The sequence below is a fragment of the Drosophila willistoni genome (assembly GCF_018902025.1).
Source record: "Drosophila willistoni isolate 14030-0811.24 chromosome 2L unlocalized genomic scaffold, UCI_dwil_1.1 Seg139, whole genome shotgun sequence".
Lineage (NCBI taxonomy): Eukaryota > Metazoa > Arthropoda > Insecta > Diptera > Drosophilidae > Drosophila > Drosophila willistoni.
This window is the reverse complement of record NW_025814046.1, coordinates 742,975-765,511: the sequence shown is the minus strand read 5'-3', so window position 1 is coordinate 765,511 and position 22,537 is coordinate 742,975. Positions and strand designations below refer to the sequence as shown.

Genomic DNA, 22,537 nt, shown 5'->3' with positions numbered 1-22,537 from the left:
AAGTGTGTTTTTGCAAGTGTGTAAGTACATGTAAGTGTGAAGCCAATCAAAAAATTCACCCCCACATGGTTTTCGTTTTTGGTTTTTTATAATGATTTCGTTAAGTCTTCAAGTAAAATTGAGTCTTTCTTTTGATTTCGGTTAAGGAGTTCATTGTGACGCCTTTTGCATGTCATGTTGAGAATTCCAACAGCTGCCACTGATGCTGCCACTGATGCTGCCACTGATGCTGCTGCTGCTGTGTAGTGCCGTTGCCCTTGCCCAATGAATTTCGCATTATTTTCACACACTTCATTACCATTTATTTCATGCCACACACATCGAAACACACCCACAAAAGACAACTGAAGATGTTCATGATGTTCTATGGGAATGTATTTGTTTTGACATCGAAGGCGTATTATTTTTCCTTTAGATATCAAACGAAAAAATGTATAAACTCTTTTCAGTTTTTTTCATTTTCAAAGACAACATAAACAACAACGAACAAAAAATGTGCACCTTTTTCTTTTGTTAGAGAATTAAGTGTCTTTAAGGCGCACTTAACTCTTTAAATTTGGTGCTTAAAATATAAAGTTTGTTAAATCTATGAAAATTGCCAAGAAAGGATAACAAATACAACTTACTTAGATCACTTTTAGGGCAACGGCTAAAAACCATAGCAATTTTAAGGTCAGGTAATTCGAAATTTAAAACCTACATAAATTAGAGAAAACCTGTAAAAATCGAATTTTTTTTTAAATAAATAAACAAAAAGAGTTGCAAGAATTTGCAAGTACATAAGTCTATAAAGCTCGAAAATTTTTGAATTCATGAAAATTGAGAACTAAGCCAATTTTTTTATTTTACAATAATTTAAAAAATAGATTTGAAATATTTTAATTTATACAAACATTCTGAAAAAATTGTTTTTGTAAATCAAATAAATTGGTCTCCTTGATTAACAAATGAATATTTTCAGACTTGAATATATGCAGAAAACAAAAATTGAAATTATAACGTATAATTGATATACTAACCAATGTATAATAATAATAAAAATAATAATATAACATCAAATGGAGTCTAAACTGATTAAAAGCAGGAGTAATTGTTAACTACTTTTTATTTAATAGTTAGCGTCTCTAAAATTCTATCAATTAGTAAATTGTACAAGTATAAAATATAAATGTAATTAAATATAAAAAATTTAGTATTCCTTTATAAAAGCTTCTGTCTGAAAATGGCGAAATCTAAAGTTTTCCTTAAAAATTAATCAATTTTAAATATCATCAAAAAGCTCTTTAAAAAAGGCATTAAAAGGCCAAATTTAACTGAGAAAAAATAAGTGCTTATTGCTACCTGCAAACTGAAATAAGAAACCACTGTGCGCAAATTGTTTAAAAAAGCATTGCATACTTTGAGGCATGGCATTACAATGGGGACAATCTGTCTCTTAATTTCATTTAAAGAGCACAAAACATATGCTCTTTCAATTCGCAAAGCGCAAAAAAAAAGGTAAACAAATGCCAAGCTGATTGAAATTGAAATAGAATGTTGAAAGTTATCTGCCAGATTGAAGAGCCTTTGCCTCTCTCGCAATTTGTTTGGTAAAACTTACTGGATTTGAGGGCTGTTAATTCTCTCTCTTTCTCTCTCTGTCTCTCTCATTTCCTTATTCTCTCTGAGCGTGACAAACTCTCTCTCTCTCACTTGTTTGACTCACTTGTTCGCTGCACGTGGACTCTTTTGCATGAATTGGAACTCTTTTGTTGCATGTTCGCTGTTCGAGTTGGGCAGCCTGAATACAGTGGACATCCGCTATGTGGTTCGACAATTGGTTCAACAAAAATATGAAATTTAATGTCGTAAAAATTACGTTAAATCTGACATTGAAAACAACGAGCAATGATTATTATCGATATGCATACATAATATTGGCGCAAAAACCACGCTTTAGCGATCGTTATCGTTATCCTGAACGTGATCAATGGTGATTAATGGGAGTCCCAGCGACTCGGTTCATAAGGAATTGCAAAGGTCCGGGTCGCTATTTAGGGTAAAGGACTCGTACGTGGGGCCCATAATTATGGCAGCAGAAGTTATTCTGAAAGCTATGGAGGACATCTACTTGAATATGACCCAACAACCCGGAGTTATTACTGAATAGAGATCAGAAAGATATAACTTGTTTTGAAATGCAACCGATTAAGTTAAGGAACATAAACCCTGCTATTATATTCGATTATATTCGAGTAAATTTTAAATCCTCTTTCTGATTTAAATAGTCATAAATAAGAAGATTTTGAGATCCATTTTGACCCATTCGTCGGAAAAAAAAGAATTCCCTAGCCCCGGCTTTTCTGGAGTCGCTTATGCCCCTATTTTCTAATCAATTTCGAGTCATATTTTTTATCATACGCGAATCTTTTCACTTCATGAACAAGAAATATTTTATTTAAATTTAATTCAATACAAATTTTTATTCAATTTATTATTAAAAATTAAGTCAACAATTGATTTGTGTTTTCTAAACCATATTCTTAATATTAAACTAATAGATTCTACAGTTCAATTAGAAACTAAGGAATCAGATAAGTAACATCTTCTTGAAAGTGCAGAATATATCATTTCAATCCCAAGCATGATCAATTGGCGATTGCCGATTTTGTTTTTCAATCGGGTATATGTATAATATCAACAGAGACACAACCTCACCACAAATGAATGCGCTCTCCCTCTGGCTCACGCGGCGTATGTATAATACGCCTGTCTTGGCTCCCTCATTTGTTGGGGCTTGCTCATCGAGTCCGGACGTCTAGTGCGGAATACACATGACCAAACCAGTGGTAGCGTTCGGTTGACGTTCAGTCGTGAATGTAACATTGAGGCAGAAGCACGCCCCAAAAACGTTTCGCGCGCTGTAGTAAAAACGCTTCGCACTCACACATATACACACCCTCACACACACACAGACACAATCTATATATCGTTCAAAAATTAACTAATCAAAGAGAAGCAACAAATTTTATATTATTATTAGAAACTAATTAATTAATAAAGTCAAAAGAGCAAAATCCAAATATACATATATTAAAAAAGAAAAGTGTTTTGTGCTAACAAGCAAATTGGATGCCCTCGTTTTGTGATATGGGGCCACAATCTCATTCATGATGATGTGTGGGAATAGCAACGGATAACCCGGTATCGTGTAAAAGATAGAGAGCATCAATCTTCAATTTATATAGCCAAAAATATAAACTGTTTCCTTGCAGTTGCGTTCGCGATTTGTATGTATATTGTATGTGCGTTCTCGCGTGCCTCGGATAAAAAGAAAAATAAAATAAAAAAGAGCAACGCGTCAAGTGCGTGCGGAAACTCAATAATCACCTGAATGAAATCGCGGCCTACGACAACAACAACAACAACAACAATAATAACGGCAACGGAACGACATGAAATAAAAAAAGATGACGACACAATATCATCGGAAGACAGACATTTTACCATAACAAAATATATATATATAGATATATATTTAACAGGCATATCAACAACAACAAATAACCAACCCACAAAAAAAGAAACAAAACAAACATTTTTGAGTATTTACAGAGTATATATACATAGATATATATATATACAATAGTAACATCATCATTTTTGATCCACGTCATCAACATTAATAGCAGCAGCAGCAGGCATATAAACCAAAAAAAAAAGGAAACATTTGGGGAACCAAATAAAACGAGGAAAACCAGGCCAACTCTCTCACACATATACACACATATGCACACACCCACACACAGACCAACACAGACTACAACACAGCAAGGACAGCATCAAACTAGCTTCAAGGACATCCATCTCTGTTGGACAAGCTGGTCTTGAATTAAATATTAAAAACAACCATCTACCACCATAAAGCTTCGATTAGATTCCATGTAAGAGGCAAAACGTCAATTGGGAATCACAAGGAAAATGGCTCGGCGCAAGGGCAGCGGTCGAGGGAGTAAGTAACTAATTAATTGAAATAAAAAACCAATTTAAATTTCTAAGAATTATACAAAATATATATACTTATGTTTACTGCTTTTGTGCGGTTATTTGATATATAAGCTCAAGGCCAGAAAGGATTTTCAATTACAGTAAAGTAGCATATGGCAGGACCTACACTACAGATGTATGCAAGTATGGGTGTGTGTGTGTGTGTGTGTGTACACAGAAGCCCATCAAGTGAAAGGGTTTATAAAATATGCAGAAAAACAAGAAAAGTTCTACAAAGTGAAAATGCAACTATGTAGTTTAAGGAGTAAAAAAAAAAGAAAAGAACGAAATGAAGAGTTGAGTGGTTGCAAATTTTATAGAGTGAGGTAGGTTCTTATGATGTAAAATGATGGGTGGATGGGTGGTTAGTTGGTTGCTGGATCGTTAAACATTAAAATTCAACAGAACTTTTCTATTTCTTTCTTTTATACTCTTACAAACAAAAAAAAATGGGAAATGGGAAAAAGAATTCTCTTCTCAGACTAACGAGCTGGAAATATTCTATAAACTTTTAATTTACATGAAAGTTCTGTTCAAGCTATAGATAGAATTTAAAAAACAAAAGGCTTGCATTAGAAATTAGTTAGAAAAATGCAATCTATTATGACATATGCAATACATGACTGAAAGAAAATAGTTTTTCTGATGAAATAAGTGTATTCTTTGTTGTAATCTTATCAATCTAAGATTTAGCATAGAGTTTTTTATATATATAAAGAATGACGAAATCCCTCAGTTTGTAAAGCTAGTTTATTTAACTGAAACTTATTTTATATTTATTTAGTTTATATTAAACTCTTGGCTTGAACGTAGCTCGTAATTATATGTCGGCCATAGAAACCATTGAGTTTTTGTGATCAAAAACTAAATAGATCTGGTGGTAATCATCTAAAATTTAGTAGAATGTTTTACTTGTGTGTTATTTAGCACATAACTCAAAATGAGCCCGTTTGTTCGTCAAATTTCTATAGCTCCCTTTGATCACAAGGCGTTTTAGTGCCTGAAATTCTTGACTTTACCTAAAATATGGATCTGAAATTTGTTAGTGAGTCTTATTTTTGTCTTATTAAGGATTTATGTTAAAATTGGCGGAATTAATCGTCAAATTTATAAAATTCCTGTTAAATAGCACAAGCTCAAGTGTTTAAACCCTAATTCTTTGTAGTGCTCCACAGGTTACTTCACCTTGGTTAATTGCAGTCAAATTAGAGCGAACTAATCCCCTTTATATACTTATTTTTAACACTCAAATTGTTACTTGGCAAGAGTATTAAAATTTCGTTGAGGATTTCTGTTTAGTTTAGCCCTTTTTGGTTTTTCTATATGTATGTTTCGTAGGTACTTGTACTTGGGCAACCCCTTTAACTATAAGTTACATTTTTCGCTTTGCCTCTTTTATATTTATTTGTGCCACTTGCCAATAGCAAAAGAGAGACAAGGATAGGATAAAAAGAGAGAGAGAGAGAAAGAGAAGTTGAATAAAACATGAAACGTACAGCGTCAGTTACATTTCATTACAGAGAAACCCCCATCAGTTTGTTTCCTCACTCCCACCCCCTACTATGCCATGAAATGCTTTGCCTCGAGCCCCGCAACAACGAAATCACTTTTATCATTTTCAGTGTTGTGTGCGCGCCTCTCGCAAATGTTGGGGATTCCCTTACGTAATCCCCAAGCGCTCACACAACACACAACACAAAAGGCAAACAAACAAACAGACATACACACTTATAAACAGAGAGACTAAAAGAGACAGAGCTAAGTAGAGACAGATAGATAGAGAGAGAAAGAGAGAGAGAGAGAGAGACAGAGACAAAGAGGGAGAACACAAAATGAGAAACAAAAAGAAAGAAAACAAGCTGCCAGCCTGCCCGGCCTCCTTCTCTTCCACCTTCTACCATCATTGCATCCACTTCCACTTCCACATGACACCCATCTCCCTTCCCCCTTCCCTGTAACCCATGTAATGGCCTGAAAATCAAGCTCCATGAACTTTTTGGCGTTCACCCACACAGAAAAAGAAAAAAAACTTGTTGACAGACACACACACACAAAGAGAGAGGGAGAGAGAAAAACAGAGACAGAGATATAGATACAGATACATAGACCAAAAGATACTTTGCATTACTTTGAGTCTGTTAGACAAGTTGCCGTTGCCGTTGCCTGGCTAGGTTGTTGCTGTTGCTGGCTGCTGCTTGAACTTATTAAAAACGACTTTGTTGCAGAAGGCGGCGGCGTTGCTCTTAGGGTATGCCTCACTGCCCACACTCACACACACACATACCCGCACACACCTCACACTACCATCATACACACCATCGATAGCACCAGCACGCTCTATGTATCTGTAAGTATTTCAAAGATACAGTGGTAGCCAATGACAATGTACATCCTAGGCAGCTCAATCAATTAGTCATTGTTTTCAGGGATTAGTTTCCTTTTAATCCTAGAGTTGCCAGGTGGCGTGAATTGATATCAAAGAGAGGTACTGAAATGTTTAAATTTACTTAAAGTTGGGTTTAGTTTAGTAAAAACTCTACAAAATTTCGTTCTTCTTCTAGATTGTGAAAGAATAGATCATCTTCAAGAAAAAAGTATATTTATTTTTTATAGGTTATATATTATATTCTTTTTTCTTATTCAAGAGTAATATATATTTGTCGCAATAATTCCCATTTTCTTTAAGCTAAGCTTGGAAAACTTCTTAGGGTTAAAATATATAATTGTTGGAGTTGGCAATCTTTAAATAGTTACATTATTCCAGAAGTAGTTGTGAGTGTTCCTTAGTCCTTACTACCTATAACCTAGAGTTGCCAGACTCCTATTTGAATAAATCATTTCTCTTCGTTAGGCTTAAAAAAAATACTAGTTGACTCCTTTGAAGCGAGAATTGTAAAGTTTATAGAACTTCTTTATTCTTTAATTTATAAATAATTATTAATAATTTCAGTTATCTCTTAAAAGTGAATTATTAATAGAAATTATTCTTTGTTTATTAAAGTTTCACTGTACAGTGATAACAAGTCTATTTCGAGGTTTCACTGTAACTTTGGCATAAGCCTAGCAAGCGCAACATGTTCAAAACGCGCTCGTTGACTCGCTTATCCCCCCCGTTTCCATGCCCTATGCTCCCACTCTTCGGCTTTGCCAGGTCCCAACGCTTTGGTCGTCGTCTCACTTGACTACGCCTTGACTTGTTTTGGTTTTTGGCTTGGAAACACTTAAGCTGGCTTTGCCTTTGGCAGTGCTCTGCCTTTGCTTATGACTTTGTTATAATCTAGCCCTCTCTTTTTAACCTCCTTCTCTCTGTCTCAGTCTCGGTCTCTCTCTCTCTCTCTGTGTTTGTGTCTCTCGTCATCGTCGTTCTGTGTCACTAAACTACATCAGAATGAAAATAGACTTTTGCTTTGACTTTGCCTACCCTAACCACCCCCTAGACCAACCAACCAACCAACCAACGACCCACCGACCACCTGCCGCCTCGTCTTACCCCACTTCTGGGAAATTCCTTTCCTTGTTTTTTATTACATTTCTGTTACCTTTTTTTTTTGTGTTGTTTCTCTTTTTGTATTTCGTTTCCTTTGGCAAAAGTTTTTCTCAATGTTGGTATTCCATTTTCATTTTTTTTTTTCTTTTGTTTTTTATTTTCCTCTTTTTGCGTTTTCTTTTTTCTTCCTGATTGTGTGATTCACTTTGTAGAAGTAGTTTCTTCAACAAAAACAACAAATGGTCGAGGGTTGATTTTAAAAGCAATTAGGAAGAAAAGAGAAAGAGAAACAAGGCCTTTACCTAAGTGGAAGAGAGTGGGGTAAAGGTCTAGGTGTGGTTGGGTTGTCTAAACTTAAGTTATAGTTAAAACTGTTTAGCCAATTTGTCAAATTGTTCGGTCTAAGCAACTTAAAATGCATGTTTACAGCTCGTTTTCAAAAGCTCTAAGAGTGATCAATTTCGGGTCGGAATGTTGGGTTTTTAATGAGAGAAATAGAACTATCTCAGAGTTGCGAATTTGAAACAAATTTAATTCAAGGCTTTATGTAAATTTACAATATTAAGGTAGTAGGACTAGTTCAATTCTGCTGAAACAACATATGCTATATCTCAATATAAGATATATTTGTTCTACTTTAGACATAACTTCTGATATTTATTAAAAGAAATTGCTATGGAAACTCATATAAATTAAAGAGGAATTGATAACGACAAAAAAAGATTAAGAGCCTAGTTTTAAAAATAATGTTAATCATGTATTTCTACACTTTATAATATGTTTTAAACTCTATTAAAGTTTTTGTTTCTTTTTATTTCATATTTTTTCTAACCTGAATCGCTTTGCAAACCAAACCTTAAGCAGCAAGTATCTTATCATATGGCTAAATATTCCCTAAATTGGCTTAATTCCCCTCAAAGCGATATAAAAGAAACTTTCCTAGAATCAATTCACCTTTTGAGCATTTCCAGATAGCTCCTTTATAAATTTCCAGAAAATTTGTTAAATAAAAAAGTTAGAAACCCGATCCGATAAATAAGATCTAAAACAAAAGTTTTAGCCCCAAACAAGAGAAAAAAGCCACTTTCGAAGCCATTTATCATTTACCATGCAGTTACTTGGTTCTTAGTTTTTTTGGTTTCTATTTTAACTATAAACAAAGGACAATATATGTGTATATATAGAAAACCCTAGAGAATCATTGTTTCCTAGCCATCTACGAGCCAAGCCACGCCCAAAAAATTTACAACCCAAATTCCACTCAAAGCCACTAAAAAGGTCAGGGCAGAAGTCTCAAAAGTGGCAACACAGAAAAAAAAGGTAAAAAAAAAAAACAGCAAGCGGAAAAAAACAACAAGAGAAGAAAAGCAAAATAAAATCCTGGCTAAAATAAAACCTCATACCTGTACAAAAGAAATATATATACATATCTACCTTCCAACATTAACAAAAAAAAAAAGAAAATAAAAACAAGAAATTAAGGGAAAAGTTTGGTGGGGCCAAACCACTCACATTCACACACACACACACACATGTACATGTATATTTGTATATGTATGTATATATGCCATGCCACACCACACATTCTCTACGTCTCGTTCTCCTCCCTCCTTCTCTCTGGTTTGCCTCCCTCTGCCACGTCAAAGTCTAAGAAAGCCGAGGGCTTCCCCAAATGATAAAGTTTTATTTGCTTTTTTGCGGGCTCACATTGAATTTTCTGGGCCACACACAGGCCCACAAAAAGAGAAACAGTACAGGGGGGAAAAGTGGGAAGGGAATAAAGTTGGGGAGAAAAGGACGTCAGCCAGGACGACTCATAATAAAACGTACATTGAACGTGATGATGAGCATGATGATGATGATGATGATGATGATGAGGATGATGCCCATCTTTGCAGCCAGCAGCAGTCAGTTGCCACAGAAACCTCTGAACATTAAACCAAGTCAACCAATCCACCCACAGCAACAGCTAAAGCAACAGTCCTACATAAAATTAACGACTAGAATGTACCCTATCCTAAATATATATTCACTTGAGTAAATCGATTGGAATTATCATTTGAATAATATGTAATATTTCCTATTAAGTATCCATGTTCAGTATCCAAAGTCAATTCACAGGTCCTCAATATAATAGACCTGAAGTTAAAGATATATTAAAGAATGTTAATTAAAGTTAACCGAAATCCAAATGAAAGTCGTTACATAGCTATCCTCTTTAGTTCGATACTAAGACTTAAAATTATACATTAGACAAGATTTTTTACTGAAATTAAATAAACAATATACCCTATTTGAATGTATTTTCGTATAGCTAAAGGTTAACCGAAACTTGACGTCGAATAACCGTAAAAAAAAAATTTTCGCTAGCATTAAATTATACTTTTGCAGTATGCTAGCAAACTTTTGAATCTAATATTTTAGTGTTGAAATTAGTTAAAGAAACTATACCGAAATGCTATATAAAAGCGAACTGCTTCTATTCTGACGCCGTAACAAGTAAAATTCATTAGCTAGAATAAAGAAAATGAAATACAATAAATTTGTAACCTTACAAAAATGGTTATATATGTAGCAAAAGAAGTTAACAAATTTTTTCCAACTAATTGCCACATTCTAGGGTAACAGAAGTTTCAAATGAGAGGCAGTTGGCAAAGAGAGTGACGGCAACTAGGAAGCAAAAGCTTTCCACTCTCTAACGCCTCCCCCACATTTACCTCCTCAAATGAGGAGGAGTGACGGAATATGGGAGTGAGAATTTGGGGAGAAGTTCAGGAGGGGAGGCCTTGTTGAATATTGTTGCTGGGGCAGAAAGTTGTTCAACAACAGCAACAACATGACGTTCAACGGCAACGACCGTGAAAGGCCATTTGCCTCCGTTGAGCAAGTGGCAAGAGTAAGAGTAAAGGAGGAGGCAAATAGGCAAAAGTGTCCTATGTGTGTGAGTAATCGTGTGTATATATGTGTATAAGAGTCTGTGTGTGCGTGTTTTATGTGTGGCAAGGATAACCTAATACTAAATATTTGTTATTGCCTAAGGACGTTAAGGAATTCAAATCGTTGTAACCGCTTTCAATGCGAGGCAACCGCATTGTAAAGCACAAATTTTTGTTTCCCTCTTTTAGGGATAGCATTGAATGTGTGTTCTATATTTCTTAATTTAATTTTTATACAAATTTCTAAAACTGTATTTCATTATGCGTTTTGTGAGTTAAGTGATAACCTTTCGCATCAGTTCAATGTTAAATGCGGTCAATGTGCTTTGATTTGATTTGATTTGCTCATTAAACATAATTATTTGAAATATATACCCTTATTATGTAGAGTTATTGGAGTTTGTCTTGATCTTAGAGATGACATTTAACTGATTAGCAAGACAAGGACTCTAAGGAATGAAAACTCATTTTATTTTTCCTACACTCAATTTCTGACTTGCTTTGATTTAATTTAATTTGATCAAAAGTTGGTTGTTTTTTATTAAAAGGAATTTCTATATATGTAGAAAGATTTCTGCATCAATCAACATCCCTATAGTAGACAGAGCAAAGTTATATAACTCACAATCAGTTGATAACTTATCGAAATGTATTAAGAATTTATATACATCAAAAATTAAAATTCTCAGAAATATGTTATTATATTTTATTTATTCCTAGGTTAAACTAGTATATAGCTTTAACTAGCTTTAGTATTTATTGTAAACTTACTAATTCTTTTGTCTATAAATCGGTTTTATAAGCATTTCTAAACCCTATCTCTATTTTGTTGAAGATATAAATATTCTATTATATGAGACTTACTTTTGAATTCTCTTCTTATAACAAAACTGTCCACCAGTTTTACTGGCGGGACTTTGGAAGGTCTGGCAAACCCCTTTAAATATCGGTCTTAAAATAACTTTTCCTTTTTTTCCCCCCTTTCCTCTTCAAGCTCAACCTTTGAGTCTTCAATATGGTCATGCATTTTCCCATAGCGTAATTTTTTCAATTTTTAGAGTCGGAACATGTTTTTTGATAAAAAAAACCATCCAAAAATCTTTACTAGATCCGTCTTTAACAAAAATCATTCATTATAGTCTGTTTAAATTTGATTAAACATTATTACCACATTCGTAAGGTATTATGTTTTTCCTAGCATATTTTCTAACTATATCCATTATTGAACTCAAAACAGTCCTAAATTTAAATATTATTATTTGTTATCTATAAAAGTCTTTACTTTTCCTACATTATAAAAAATTTTTTTTAAATAAAACGTTAGTTGAGATTTTGTTATTATTATAAAACATATTATTTAAATAATACTTTAGTTGGGGTTTCGTTGAGTTTTAAAAGAATGACATCTATCAAAAATTGATTCTTGGTCCAGGAAGGAATAAAATTCCTTGTTAGTCTTGTTTTGTAGTAAAATTTTGTTCTCTAAGAGACAATTTTAATGCTCGGGGGATAGTTCAAGCTTTAAATATTTATTTGAAGTGTTGAAATCAAGGACTTAAAATTCAATTAAATATTTCGTTTATGACTTCTTTGAAGAGTAAAATATAAATATTTGCCTAGTTACTTTATATACCTCGTGTGCAGCTATCATTTCAAAGCAAAGCAAAAATTTCCCTCTCAGGGTATATAAAATTCGTTAAACTCAACAAGTGCATAGCTTGTCATTTATGTTGCCACCAAAGCGAGATAAGCTATCAATAATTTAATTTGTTTATTTAGAAAAGTAAGAAGAAGTAAGAAATTCAACAAACTAAGGGAAAAAACAAGTAAAAAACAAAACAGCTGGCTAAACACCTAAGCACTAAAAATACCCCCCAAAATAAAGCAACACAAAAAGACAGAGAGAAGAATGACAAAAGTAGAAGAAAAAAAAACCAAAATACTTTCATTTGGCGTCACACAGACGCCTTAAGTGTCACAGCAGCAACAGAAAATAACAACAACAAAAAATTGTTTTTTTTCTAAAATTTTTTCTGTATTTTGTTTGTCCACTTCAACGTGTTGAATACAGACACAGATACATTCAACGACAACAACAACAACAAAAAAGAAGGCATCACGTCATACCGGTTTCAGTTTAATTCAGCTTCAACTCTTGGCCAACCGACCAAACTGAAACCGAAACACCAATAACAATAACAACAACAACGAAACTATATATAAAGCTATATATACATATATATGGGGGAAGCTCATGAAAGAATAAATAAATAAATAAAAAAAAAACACAACCAAAGTCCGAACCATTCAAACAAGAGACAAACACGCGCTCGATCTCGGAACTCGAGTCTGAGGTCTGCGGTCTGAGGTCCGAGTTGCTGACCATTTAAAGTTGCACTAATAAAACCAACAACACTAAGAATTCTTGTATGTAACCTGTTCCAGTTGTTGCTCCCCAACGATCATAATGATCAACCACAACATTATAATGATTATGATTATGATGATGATGATGATGATGTGAGATCAGAGATCTCTGTATGTTAGCTAGTCTCATTGTCAGAGAGAACTGCCGCACCCACCACTCCAAAAAAAAAAAAAAACACCTAACAGAGAATACAAATAAAAACTAAAAACCAACCGCAACAAAGATAAATATTGCCTGAGTGACAGGGCCAACTCATAGAGGGAACTTTGTGGTGATGGTTGCTTGATGTGTCCGATGATGATGATAATAATGATCATGTTTGATGATGATTCACCTGACAATTTGCCAGTTCATCTACGAGAATACATATTACATATACACACATTAGGTATACACTTGGCAAAATGAGTTCCAAATTTGTCAATGAATCATTTACTCAAGAATCAAATCAGGTTTCAAAAATGTTTATAAACAAAATAAAAACGTTTCTATTTATTGACATTGAAAAGAATCTGCCAATGTTCAATTTCAATTCCTTTTTCTGGATTGATGTACATCAGCAGAGATGAAAAGTTAACCTTAGTTGGAATTTCCGTTACGAAGTTGAGCTATCTTTATTAAATAAATATACGTTTTAAGTAATTACTTAATTAAACAAAAACTTGGAAAATTTATATTTACGGAAACTGTATCTTATCGAAGAAGGACACAGTCTCTTTTTATGATTATGACCATAATTTGCCTACTAATTACTCATTAAGTATTTAAGATAATTTCAACAATTTCAAGTAAAGATAATGACAAACTTTTGCATTAAGGTGTCTTATAATACCCAAAATCATCAGATCTTAAATCATAGCACACAATATTTAAGAAAAAGAGTTCAACCAATATCTTTTATAAATTTTAATTCATTTGTGATTTAAAAATTGTAGAATATGATTAAAAAAAAATTAAATTTTCGGTTTCCACAGTTTCTTTCACCTAAAATTTTAAGTAATTAGGAACCAAAAAAGCTCAAAAGCTACTTAAAGAAGGTTTTATTTTACTGAATGCTTTTTGAAAAGTTAACCTACATTGAAAAGTCGTAATAAAATCGGAAAAACAAATCTCAAACTTAATAAACATAGCAAACAATGAACTGTCTCACAACTTTCAATTTTTTCTAACCAATATAGACATATAACTTTGTATATACACATTCTTAAACCTTAAAACATTTCTGCAATTGGAAAAAATAAAAATTTCAACAAAAAAATAAATGAACCCAGGTAAATTATCTACTTTTCTGTCAGTGTATTGTTTAGTTTCTATTGCCCATTGAATAAGAAACAAGTTTTTTTGTGCTAATGTTTGACTTATTAGAGTCTTTACGTCTAGCAGCGCTATCTGCCTCTCTGTCTATCTATCTCTGTCTCTCTCTCTCACTCAATTTCTTTATCTTTATCTTAGTCACTCGAACTTATCGCTAGTAAATTTCTAAGAATTGTGATTAATAGACCCAAATGAAATGTTATTAGGTTTTTTGTTTTTTTGATTCCCTATGGGGGGGAAGGAAATACTAAAAGTTTGAATATCAATAATTCAATTTTATTATATGAGACAAACATTTTTCGATGTTGTTTTTTTTTCCTGGAATCATTTATTAAAACAAATTCGCAGAATATTCAAAACACAAAAGTTAAGTGGCAAAACCGAGATCAAAAAGAGGAACAACAAAAAGCAACAGCAACGCAGCAAAATAAAATGAAAACAGGTTCAAGTTAAGTGTATCATAAATATGATTATGTTAGAGAGGCAGAGTCAAAGTCAGGTAAGGCCTAACTTTGAAACGTATTCAATGTGGCCCAAAAGGTAGAGAAGATGGTACATCCATCGATTGTACAGGCGACAGGTTGAGGGTATGCACAAAGGATTAAAAGCCATGACAATACCAAGAAGGAAAATGCCTAAGGAGTAACAACAACGATGTGTAATAATAAACACAATGTATATACACATACTTACATACATATATGTAGATATCGAAGATGTATGTATGTATCCCTCTTCACCCTGTGTTTTTGGGTTAAAGACCCAAGCAACAACTGTCTGCACTCACTCGCATAGGAGGAGGAGGAGTATGGGTCTCTCCAGAACGAAATGTTGGCTTGTTGGGCGCTTTTCGCTGGCGACGTCTTCGTGTCTGGCCCTGGCGGTGATTTTCAAAGTGATTTGCCCGGCAGATGCAATTGGTAGCTCTTTAAGAACTGGTATCGAAATAGTTTGAATTATATTCCAATCACTTCCCAAAGTGAGCAATCGAATACTCTACTCCAAATTAAACTAAATTTTCAAATTAGGTTTACAATTCATTGATTCAAAAATTATATAATAGCTAAATTATAAACTTTGTTTATTTATCTAAAACTTAGTTAATTCTTTTAAAAATCTTTTAAAAGTTTTAGTTATATTTCTTCACATTCAATTTCTTATTGTTAAATAATAATTTTTATTCATTCATAAATCTCTTAATCAAAACAAACAAATTTTAGTAATTAAAAACTTGTTTTTAAGCGATTTCCAAGTCATAAAGAATATTTAATTAAATTGTTTGCAGAATATAAGATCATAATTAATTTTTGGTAAATTTTTTTATAAAATGTATATATCGAAGCAAAAACGTTTCAGTTTTATTCAAAGATCTTTGAAAAGTATTCAGTGTCAATCGAAAAATTCACTTAAAGTTTTGTATTTTGTAAAGTAGACTTGAATCGATTAAAAAATTTTAACTTACCTAAATTTTCACTCATGTAAATACTTTGAAAAAAAGATGAGTAGATAGAAGAATGTATAGTATTTAAAAAGAAACCCAGTAAAAGTAATCAAAAACCATTCAACATCTAATCCACGGGATAATAAATATAAATTCAAAAATTAAATTTATTGCTAAAAACTGTTCGTTAGTTATAAATTAAATGTTAATTTAACCAAATTGAAACAAAAACTAGAGCTTCAATGACTAATAGGCTTGACTTTCAAGACAATTGAGTTATGTCTATAATAATCTTTGTTTGAACAATTGTTTGTAGGTAGAGTCTACTTAGGTGACTTATAAATATACATAAAACTAGAGTTTTCTCTTTTATTTATATTCACAGTAAATTTCCTACATATAAAATAGTAGATACACTTGATTTTAAATAGACAACAAATTGTTCTCAACAAGAATCCCTTACACAACTAAACATCTTTTAGACATTGCCAACCATTTCTAATCAAGCTTCGGGATAAAGATTTCATTGGAATTTAATTGAAGTTTTATCTCTTATTGAAATAATTTCTTTCTAGGAAATCTTTTTAATATTGCATATTTACATTATGTTTTCTTAAAGAGTCTCGTAATATAGAAGGAAAATTTAGATTTCTTGGAATATGAAAAACATATTTTCACATACATTTTACTCTATAAATGTAAATAAATAAATGAGAATTCTGCAGAAAATATCATAAAACAAAAGAGGAAAATTTGCGTTGAGGAAATGGCCAAAGAATGAGCATGAGAATGGGCTAAAAAGAAAAGTAACTATTGTAAGAGAGCGTTAAGCTTCATTCCCTCTAACCACAAATTTATATTAAACGACAGACAAATGTTCTGCTATACCGCTCTCTTTCTGGTTCTTTCTACCTCAATGTTCCTATCTCTTTCTCTCTTTGGGGAGCCCATTTATTAAAGGAAGTCGTTACAAAAACGGCACGTACAAGCCATGGAGAACGTCGTCATGAAGGCGCCAGCGTCTAGTATGTCTGTTTATAGAACGTAAGAAGAACTTTGTCTGTCTGCCCCCTCTTTGTCCTCCCCCCGACCGCTGTCAGGTCTCTGTTCCTGTCTCCTGTGTCCTCTACCCGTAATTCGCTCAAACATCTTTACTCCTGGTGAGCTCGTGCAGCAGCCCCCAAAAGCATCAAGATACCAATCAGGCCAAGATGAGTGAGCAAAAGAGAAAGAACGAAATCCGTGGCACAAAAAGCAAAGGAAAAAAAAATAAAGACAAGTGCTTTGTGCAAAGAAGCACAAGTTGATTGAGAATGAATTTTGCGCCATTTTTCTGTTGTTATGTTCTGGTGCTGCTGTGGCAGCTGCCTCGTTTCGGAATCCTTCGACCCAAGCAACAGATACTTTTCTTTCTTGTTGTGTATCTCTCTCATTGTATCTTTCCCCAAAAGAAAAAAAAAAATGAGAAAAAAAAACATGCAAAGGAAGTAAACGAAGGCTGAAAGCAAAAACCAAAATAAAATATAAATGAAATGAAAATGTCTTTTATGGTAAGAGACAGAGAGTGAGAAAGAGAGAGAGAGAGGGGAAGGGAACAGTGTTGCTACGAATGATTTGCTGGTTAGATACAATAGGTAATATACATAAGTATTAGTGCGAGGGATAAATTGTTACTTTTTAACAGTTAATACATAGCACCAGCCATGTAAATTACCCTTTGGCCCAAATTCAAGTGAAATTGTATGTCTTTTTGTTGACTGCTTTATGCTTAATTAGTAGATTTAACGCAATTTAGCCAAAAATTGATAGGCATTTTGATATAATATTTTGTTTATTTGAATTTAACGGTGTTTAATCACATTATTTTAGTATTTATTGGAACACACTTTGCATAATAATTTACAAAAACACTTTACACGCGTCTGATGAAACACTGGACACTAAATTGCTTTTATCAAGCTTTTACAACACTGGACTTGTACTAACTTTCAGGCCTGTTCACGTTTTTAAGTCGTTTGCAAAAAAATTTAGGTTTAATTTTGAAACCATTTTAAAAATAAAACTTATAATTTAAATATTAAAGAGATTGTAGAGTTTTTATAGGCCAAATATTTTTTATTTAAGAAGGTTTCACCAAACTAAAAAATAGAATTGTCTGATCAAATCTAAGCCAAAAATGCCAACATAGAAAAAGAAACTATTTTATTAAGATGATAGCTAACAAATTGAAAAAAATCGTAGAATTAGGTAAAGTATTTATCGATTCACATGTCAATCGATTTCAGTTGTGTTGTGGCCAGTTGAAACTATATAGCCATGGCTTAAAGGAACCCCTAATGATTCCTAAATAATCAAACAACCCTCTTTTGAATACCTTTGAGCTTTTTACTATGACGTAGCTGCTGCCTGGTTTCCTTCAGGATTGTAATTTATGTTCAATCAGATGGACAAATAAATCTCTCGCCCAAAAGAATTGAATGGAATGGGCAATGCAATGCCATGAAGGTGTTTCCGATGATGCGTTCTGATTGCCGTTGAAAAAAAGCAACACCAAAATGAAACACGAATAAACGAAAGAGAAGAACAAAAAAAAATTAAGTGCAAAAATTCTTGAACTTGACTTGTTTTCTTTTATCAACAAAACAAAAAAAAAACAAACACAAGAAGCAAAAAAATGAGGTGTTCGGTAAATAAGGCAGAAAATGTACCTGAAATCTTATCTAACGACAACAACAGCAGCAGCAACAACAACAACAAAAAATGTGCCTAGTGAGCAATTAAGGTTGAAAATAAAAAAACAAAAAAAAAACAACAAAAAATTCATATGGTCATACAAATTATAAAAGAGAAACAAAAAAGAGACACAGACAAAAAAACAAATGAATGAAAGAGAGAGAGAGAGAGCTGGGAATTCCCTCTACTCTGCTCTGAATTGAACAAAAATTGAATTGAAATTTAATTGAAATTTAATTGAAATTGAATTGAAATTGAACCGGAATTGAATTGAAACTGAATTGAAAGCCAATAAGAGAATAAGAGCACATTCGCTCAATTGAAGTGAGAGAGTTCGTTGAGTTTAATCGTTCGTCTGCAATTCGTTTCAAAGGAAATTAAGCATAAAAAATTGGACTTAACTTTTGTTAATTGTATTGTCAGCATTTTGGCACAAACTGAAATACATAGCTCGGACTTCCTTAGTTGAGCTTCATGATATACCTCTTTAAATACTTAATTCTATCTTCTCCATCATTTTATAAACATTTGCACTTTGCATCGAGTCACATGCCAAGGAATTTTTTAGTCAAGTATAGTTTACTTATTTATACAATTATTCAGCGTTAACTTGCTAATGAATTACGCTTTATTTCCATCTCCTCACTCTATCAAATCTATTTATATAGACATGAGGATATTTACCTACCTTCTGAGAACTCAAACATTGATTATTACAAAGTGACTACTTATGTATATACTATGTGCAAATTAATTGGTTGCCCTGGGCAATTAATAAGCTTTCAATCATCAAAAATATTTCGCGAAAAGCAATCCTGTGTCAAAATATGGTCCTTGGAGGTTCAAGTGAAAGGAAAGAAAAACAAATTGTTGAAGCAATTTTCAATTACATCAAAACATTTGTTTGGTTTCGGTCGTTTGCCAGCTTTTTATTATACGAACAAGTGTCTATTGTGCTTAAATGTATTTTTAGTAGTAGCTACTTAAGTATTCTGCTCGTTTTGTTTTGGTTTTTTAATGAACCTATTACGTTTGAATTAATAATTTAAATATGTTTGAAAAATCACAAAACTTGATTAAAATTACATTTTTATATTATAGCCCTAAATTATTTGTATTTTTTTTATATATTTATCATTTTATGACTCAATAAAAGTAAAATGCTTTTTCTAACCCAGTTTCTATTGCACAATTTTCCATGGCAAATTGCTTTCTAACTGTAACGTTTGTAAATAATAATTAACAGTTAGATCACCTATCAAGTTGACAATATATCAAATGGCCACAAAAACAAAGTAAAAGCCGTTAAAATATATTATGCCTTAACTTCTAACTATAATTATAAAGCTTTAAACTAATTCAACTAGGTGACAGTAACCAGGGAGGGATTTAGAGTTGGACAAGTAAAGCGTTTTCCCTGGGGCCTTTGCCAAAAGAACCCGAAAAACATGAAAAGTGTTTTACTACCAATACCAACAAAAGACATAACAAATAGACCATTTTAACGTATATATTTCATTTTCTTATATTTTCAAAAAATTTTAATTGGTTTTAATATTGCGTAAAGTTTTCGAAAATATTTCAGAACCTGCGAAATGTTTTAAATTAACTGAAATAACTTTAGGAACAGGACTTACAGTAGCTCTACAGCGTATTATATATTACCTAGTTTTAAGCTGTATTGTACAATAAATTCTATAAAGAATGAAGTAAGTAAGTCGTCTCGCCGACTTGGGTATACCATACACCAGGTGAAACAAATATTTAAAATTTCGAAAACCAAATGTACGTCTACTAAATTGTTTTAACATGCTCATACCATTTGCTATCTCGCTCACTCTACAAACGCACAAGCACTCTAGCGCCGCCACTAGCCAACGGCCATTTCTGCCCTTATGGATCGCTTAGCAAAATACGTTCATACGTATATTTTGTATGTTTCTAGTCCGATTTCAATCAAATTTGGTAGTTTGATAGAAATAGATAAGATTTATTAGTCTGCCAAATTTGATCGCGATGGTCAAAAAATTGCAAGAGCCAATCGGTTTTTTCTAAATTATGGAGGCGGAAGTGGGCGTGGCAACATATTAAAATATATGTATTCTGCGCGCATACTAAGCCAATATACATACTAAATTTGGTGAGTTTAGCTTTGTTAGTTTTCGAGAAAATCAGTTTTGTTTAATTTTCGGGGGCGGAAATGGGCGTGGCAAAATTTTTTAATAGTCAATATCTGCGCGTCTATTAGGCTAACTTACATACTAAATTTAATGTCGGTAGCTTTCATAGTTTCTAAGAAAATCAGAGTTATGCAAATTCCGGGGGGGGAAGGGGGCGTGGCAAAAAGTTGGAACAATTATTTTCTGCGCGCTAACTAAACGAGTATATAAACCAAATTTGATGTTTCTATCTGCTATACATTTTAAGAAAAACAGTTTTATGTAAATTCTGGGGGCGGAAGGGGGCGTGGCAAAAATTTGAAACAAACTCGATAAGCGTACATACTACACGAGACTGCATACCAAATTTGGTGGCTCTAGCTCTTATAGTCTCCGAGATCTAGGTGTTCATACGGACGGACGGACGGACGGACGGACGGACGGACGGACGGACGGACGGACGGACGGACGGACGGACGGACAGACGGACATGGCTAGATCGACTCGGTTTTTGATCCTGATCAAGAATATATATACTTTGTGGGGTCGGAGATGCTTCCTTCTGCCTGTTACATACATTTTGGCGACTTTAATATACCATTTCACCCTATGGGTGTATGGTATAAAAATACAGCGAACTCATAAAAAATAGGAAAGAATATGTTGCTAGGTATGTTCTGCGATACAGGCCAACAAAAATCAGACTAAGAGACTACTATGGAATAAAAATGGTGACACTTCGACCATATTAAAGCTTGTACCAAAGCTGCATACATCGTTTAAAAAAAAAGGTTTCTTCACCTTTTAGCTACTATAACTTTAACACCAATTGCAATGTAACGATTTTGACCACCGATTCTTATTCAGAGTAATCAATTAGGAAAAAGCACTGTTCTCTGATTGGGAGTTTGGCTTCTTTTCCTGGGCCTGTATATACATACTGTATATATAGTAATCTCTATTTCAGTTACCTTCCATTGGTAATCAATTCGGAAAGCTTAGCATATCATAAAATTTATCGATAATCAAGCATTCGATTTTTTATCTTAACGATAAATCGAATCAGAATCTTTACTACAAATCATTATTTGGCCAGCTTGATGAAATTATAAATCTCAACTTATTGACGGAACAACGGGAGAGAAATTATTCCCCATTTCTCTCATTTTATATCCAAGACCTAAAACTATTAACTATCGAATGTTTTATAAATTTTTATCGTTAACTTTTCAATAGCTTTACACCACTTATAACTCATAATTGATCGTTCCAAAGGAAGAAGTGCAAAAGGAAAACATATGATTTGAAATTGCTATACAAATAAATATTTCAAAGACATATTAAAAATTGGTTTATTACCAATTCATTTAATATTTGATGTAGAATTTAATTAATCTAGAGAACTTGCCAGCTATTAATAAAACTATGAAAATAAAACTTTCTTTAGTTAAATAAGAATCAAGACATTTTTTGCTTAGAACGGTTCAAAACCCGATAAATTTAATACTTCAGGGAGTGTCTCTCTCCAAAGTCTAGACTATCTTGGTCAGTTTTTACTTATTCAAAGAAATCTATGGCTACAACGAATGAAAATTGTAAAATAATTTAGTTTCGATAGGTTTCAATTATTTTTCATAAGCTTAAACTTGAAATTCAAGTGTCACAATTTCCAACAGACAGATTAATATAATTTTTTTTTGTTTTGTTTTATTTAATTCAATCGACAGATAAGGAAATGTATTTCTAATGCTTTTTCTTTTATTTCATTTTAGACACTTTAGCGATAATTGTAAAATGAATTCTCTCACGTTTGTGTCTAGTGCTCCAGTTTTTGTGTGGTTTTTTCTTTTTTGCTCATTGAAAGCAATTTAATTGTGTTAAATATCCCACGCACATGGCGAATTCTTTAGATAGTTCTGCAAATATTTGGTCTCCCCACAAAAAGCAGACAGACATACAGACAGACAGACAGAGCCAGCTGTCTGTCTAAGCAAATGAGTTGAGGTTGAGAGG

At 33.0% G+C, this 22,537-nt stretch overlaps 1 protein-coding gene and 1 long non-coding RNA gene across 3 annotated transcripts in view; one reads left to right on the top strand and one right to left on the bottom strand.

Annotated features, from left to right (window-relative positions):
* Positions 1-16: 16 nt before the first annotated feature.
* On the bottom strand, positions 17-1,864 carry LOC124459801. 2 transcript variants are annotated; one of them, XR_006953813.1, is made up of 3 exons: positions 1,706-1,864; positions 627-716; positions 17-409 (listed from the first exon to the last, which is right to left on the bottom strand). It is a non-coding gene; the product is annotated as an uncharacterized LOC124459801 (long non-coding RNA). The 2 variants fall into 2 exon arrangements; XR_006953814.1 differs by lacking the exon at positions 17-409 and adding an exon at positions 484-562.
* A 1,836-nt stretch (positions 1,865-3,700) lies between these two features.
* Positions 3,701-22,537, top strand: part of LOC6638176 — a 55,080-nt gene continuing 36,243 nt past the window's right edge. Inside the window, exon 1 of the mRNA XM_047009526.1 lies at positions 3,701-3,991. Within this exon, the coding sequence (XP_046865482.1) occupies positions 3,961-3,991 (31 nt within the window). The 5' untranslated portion in view covers positions 3,701-3,960. The remainder of the gene's footprint in view (positions 3,992-22,537) is intronic.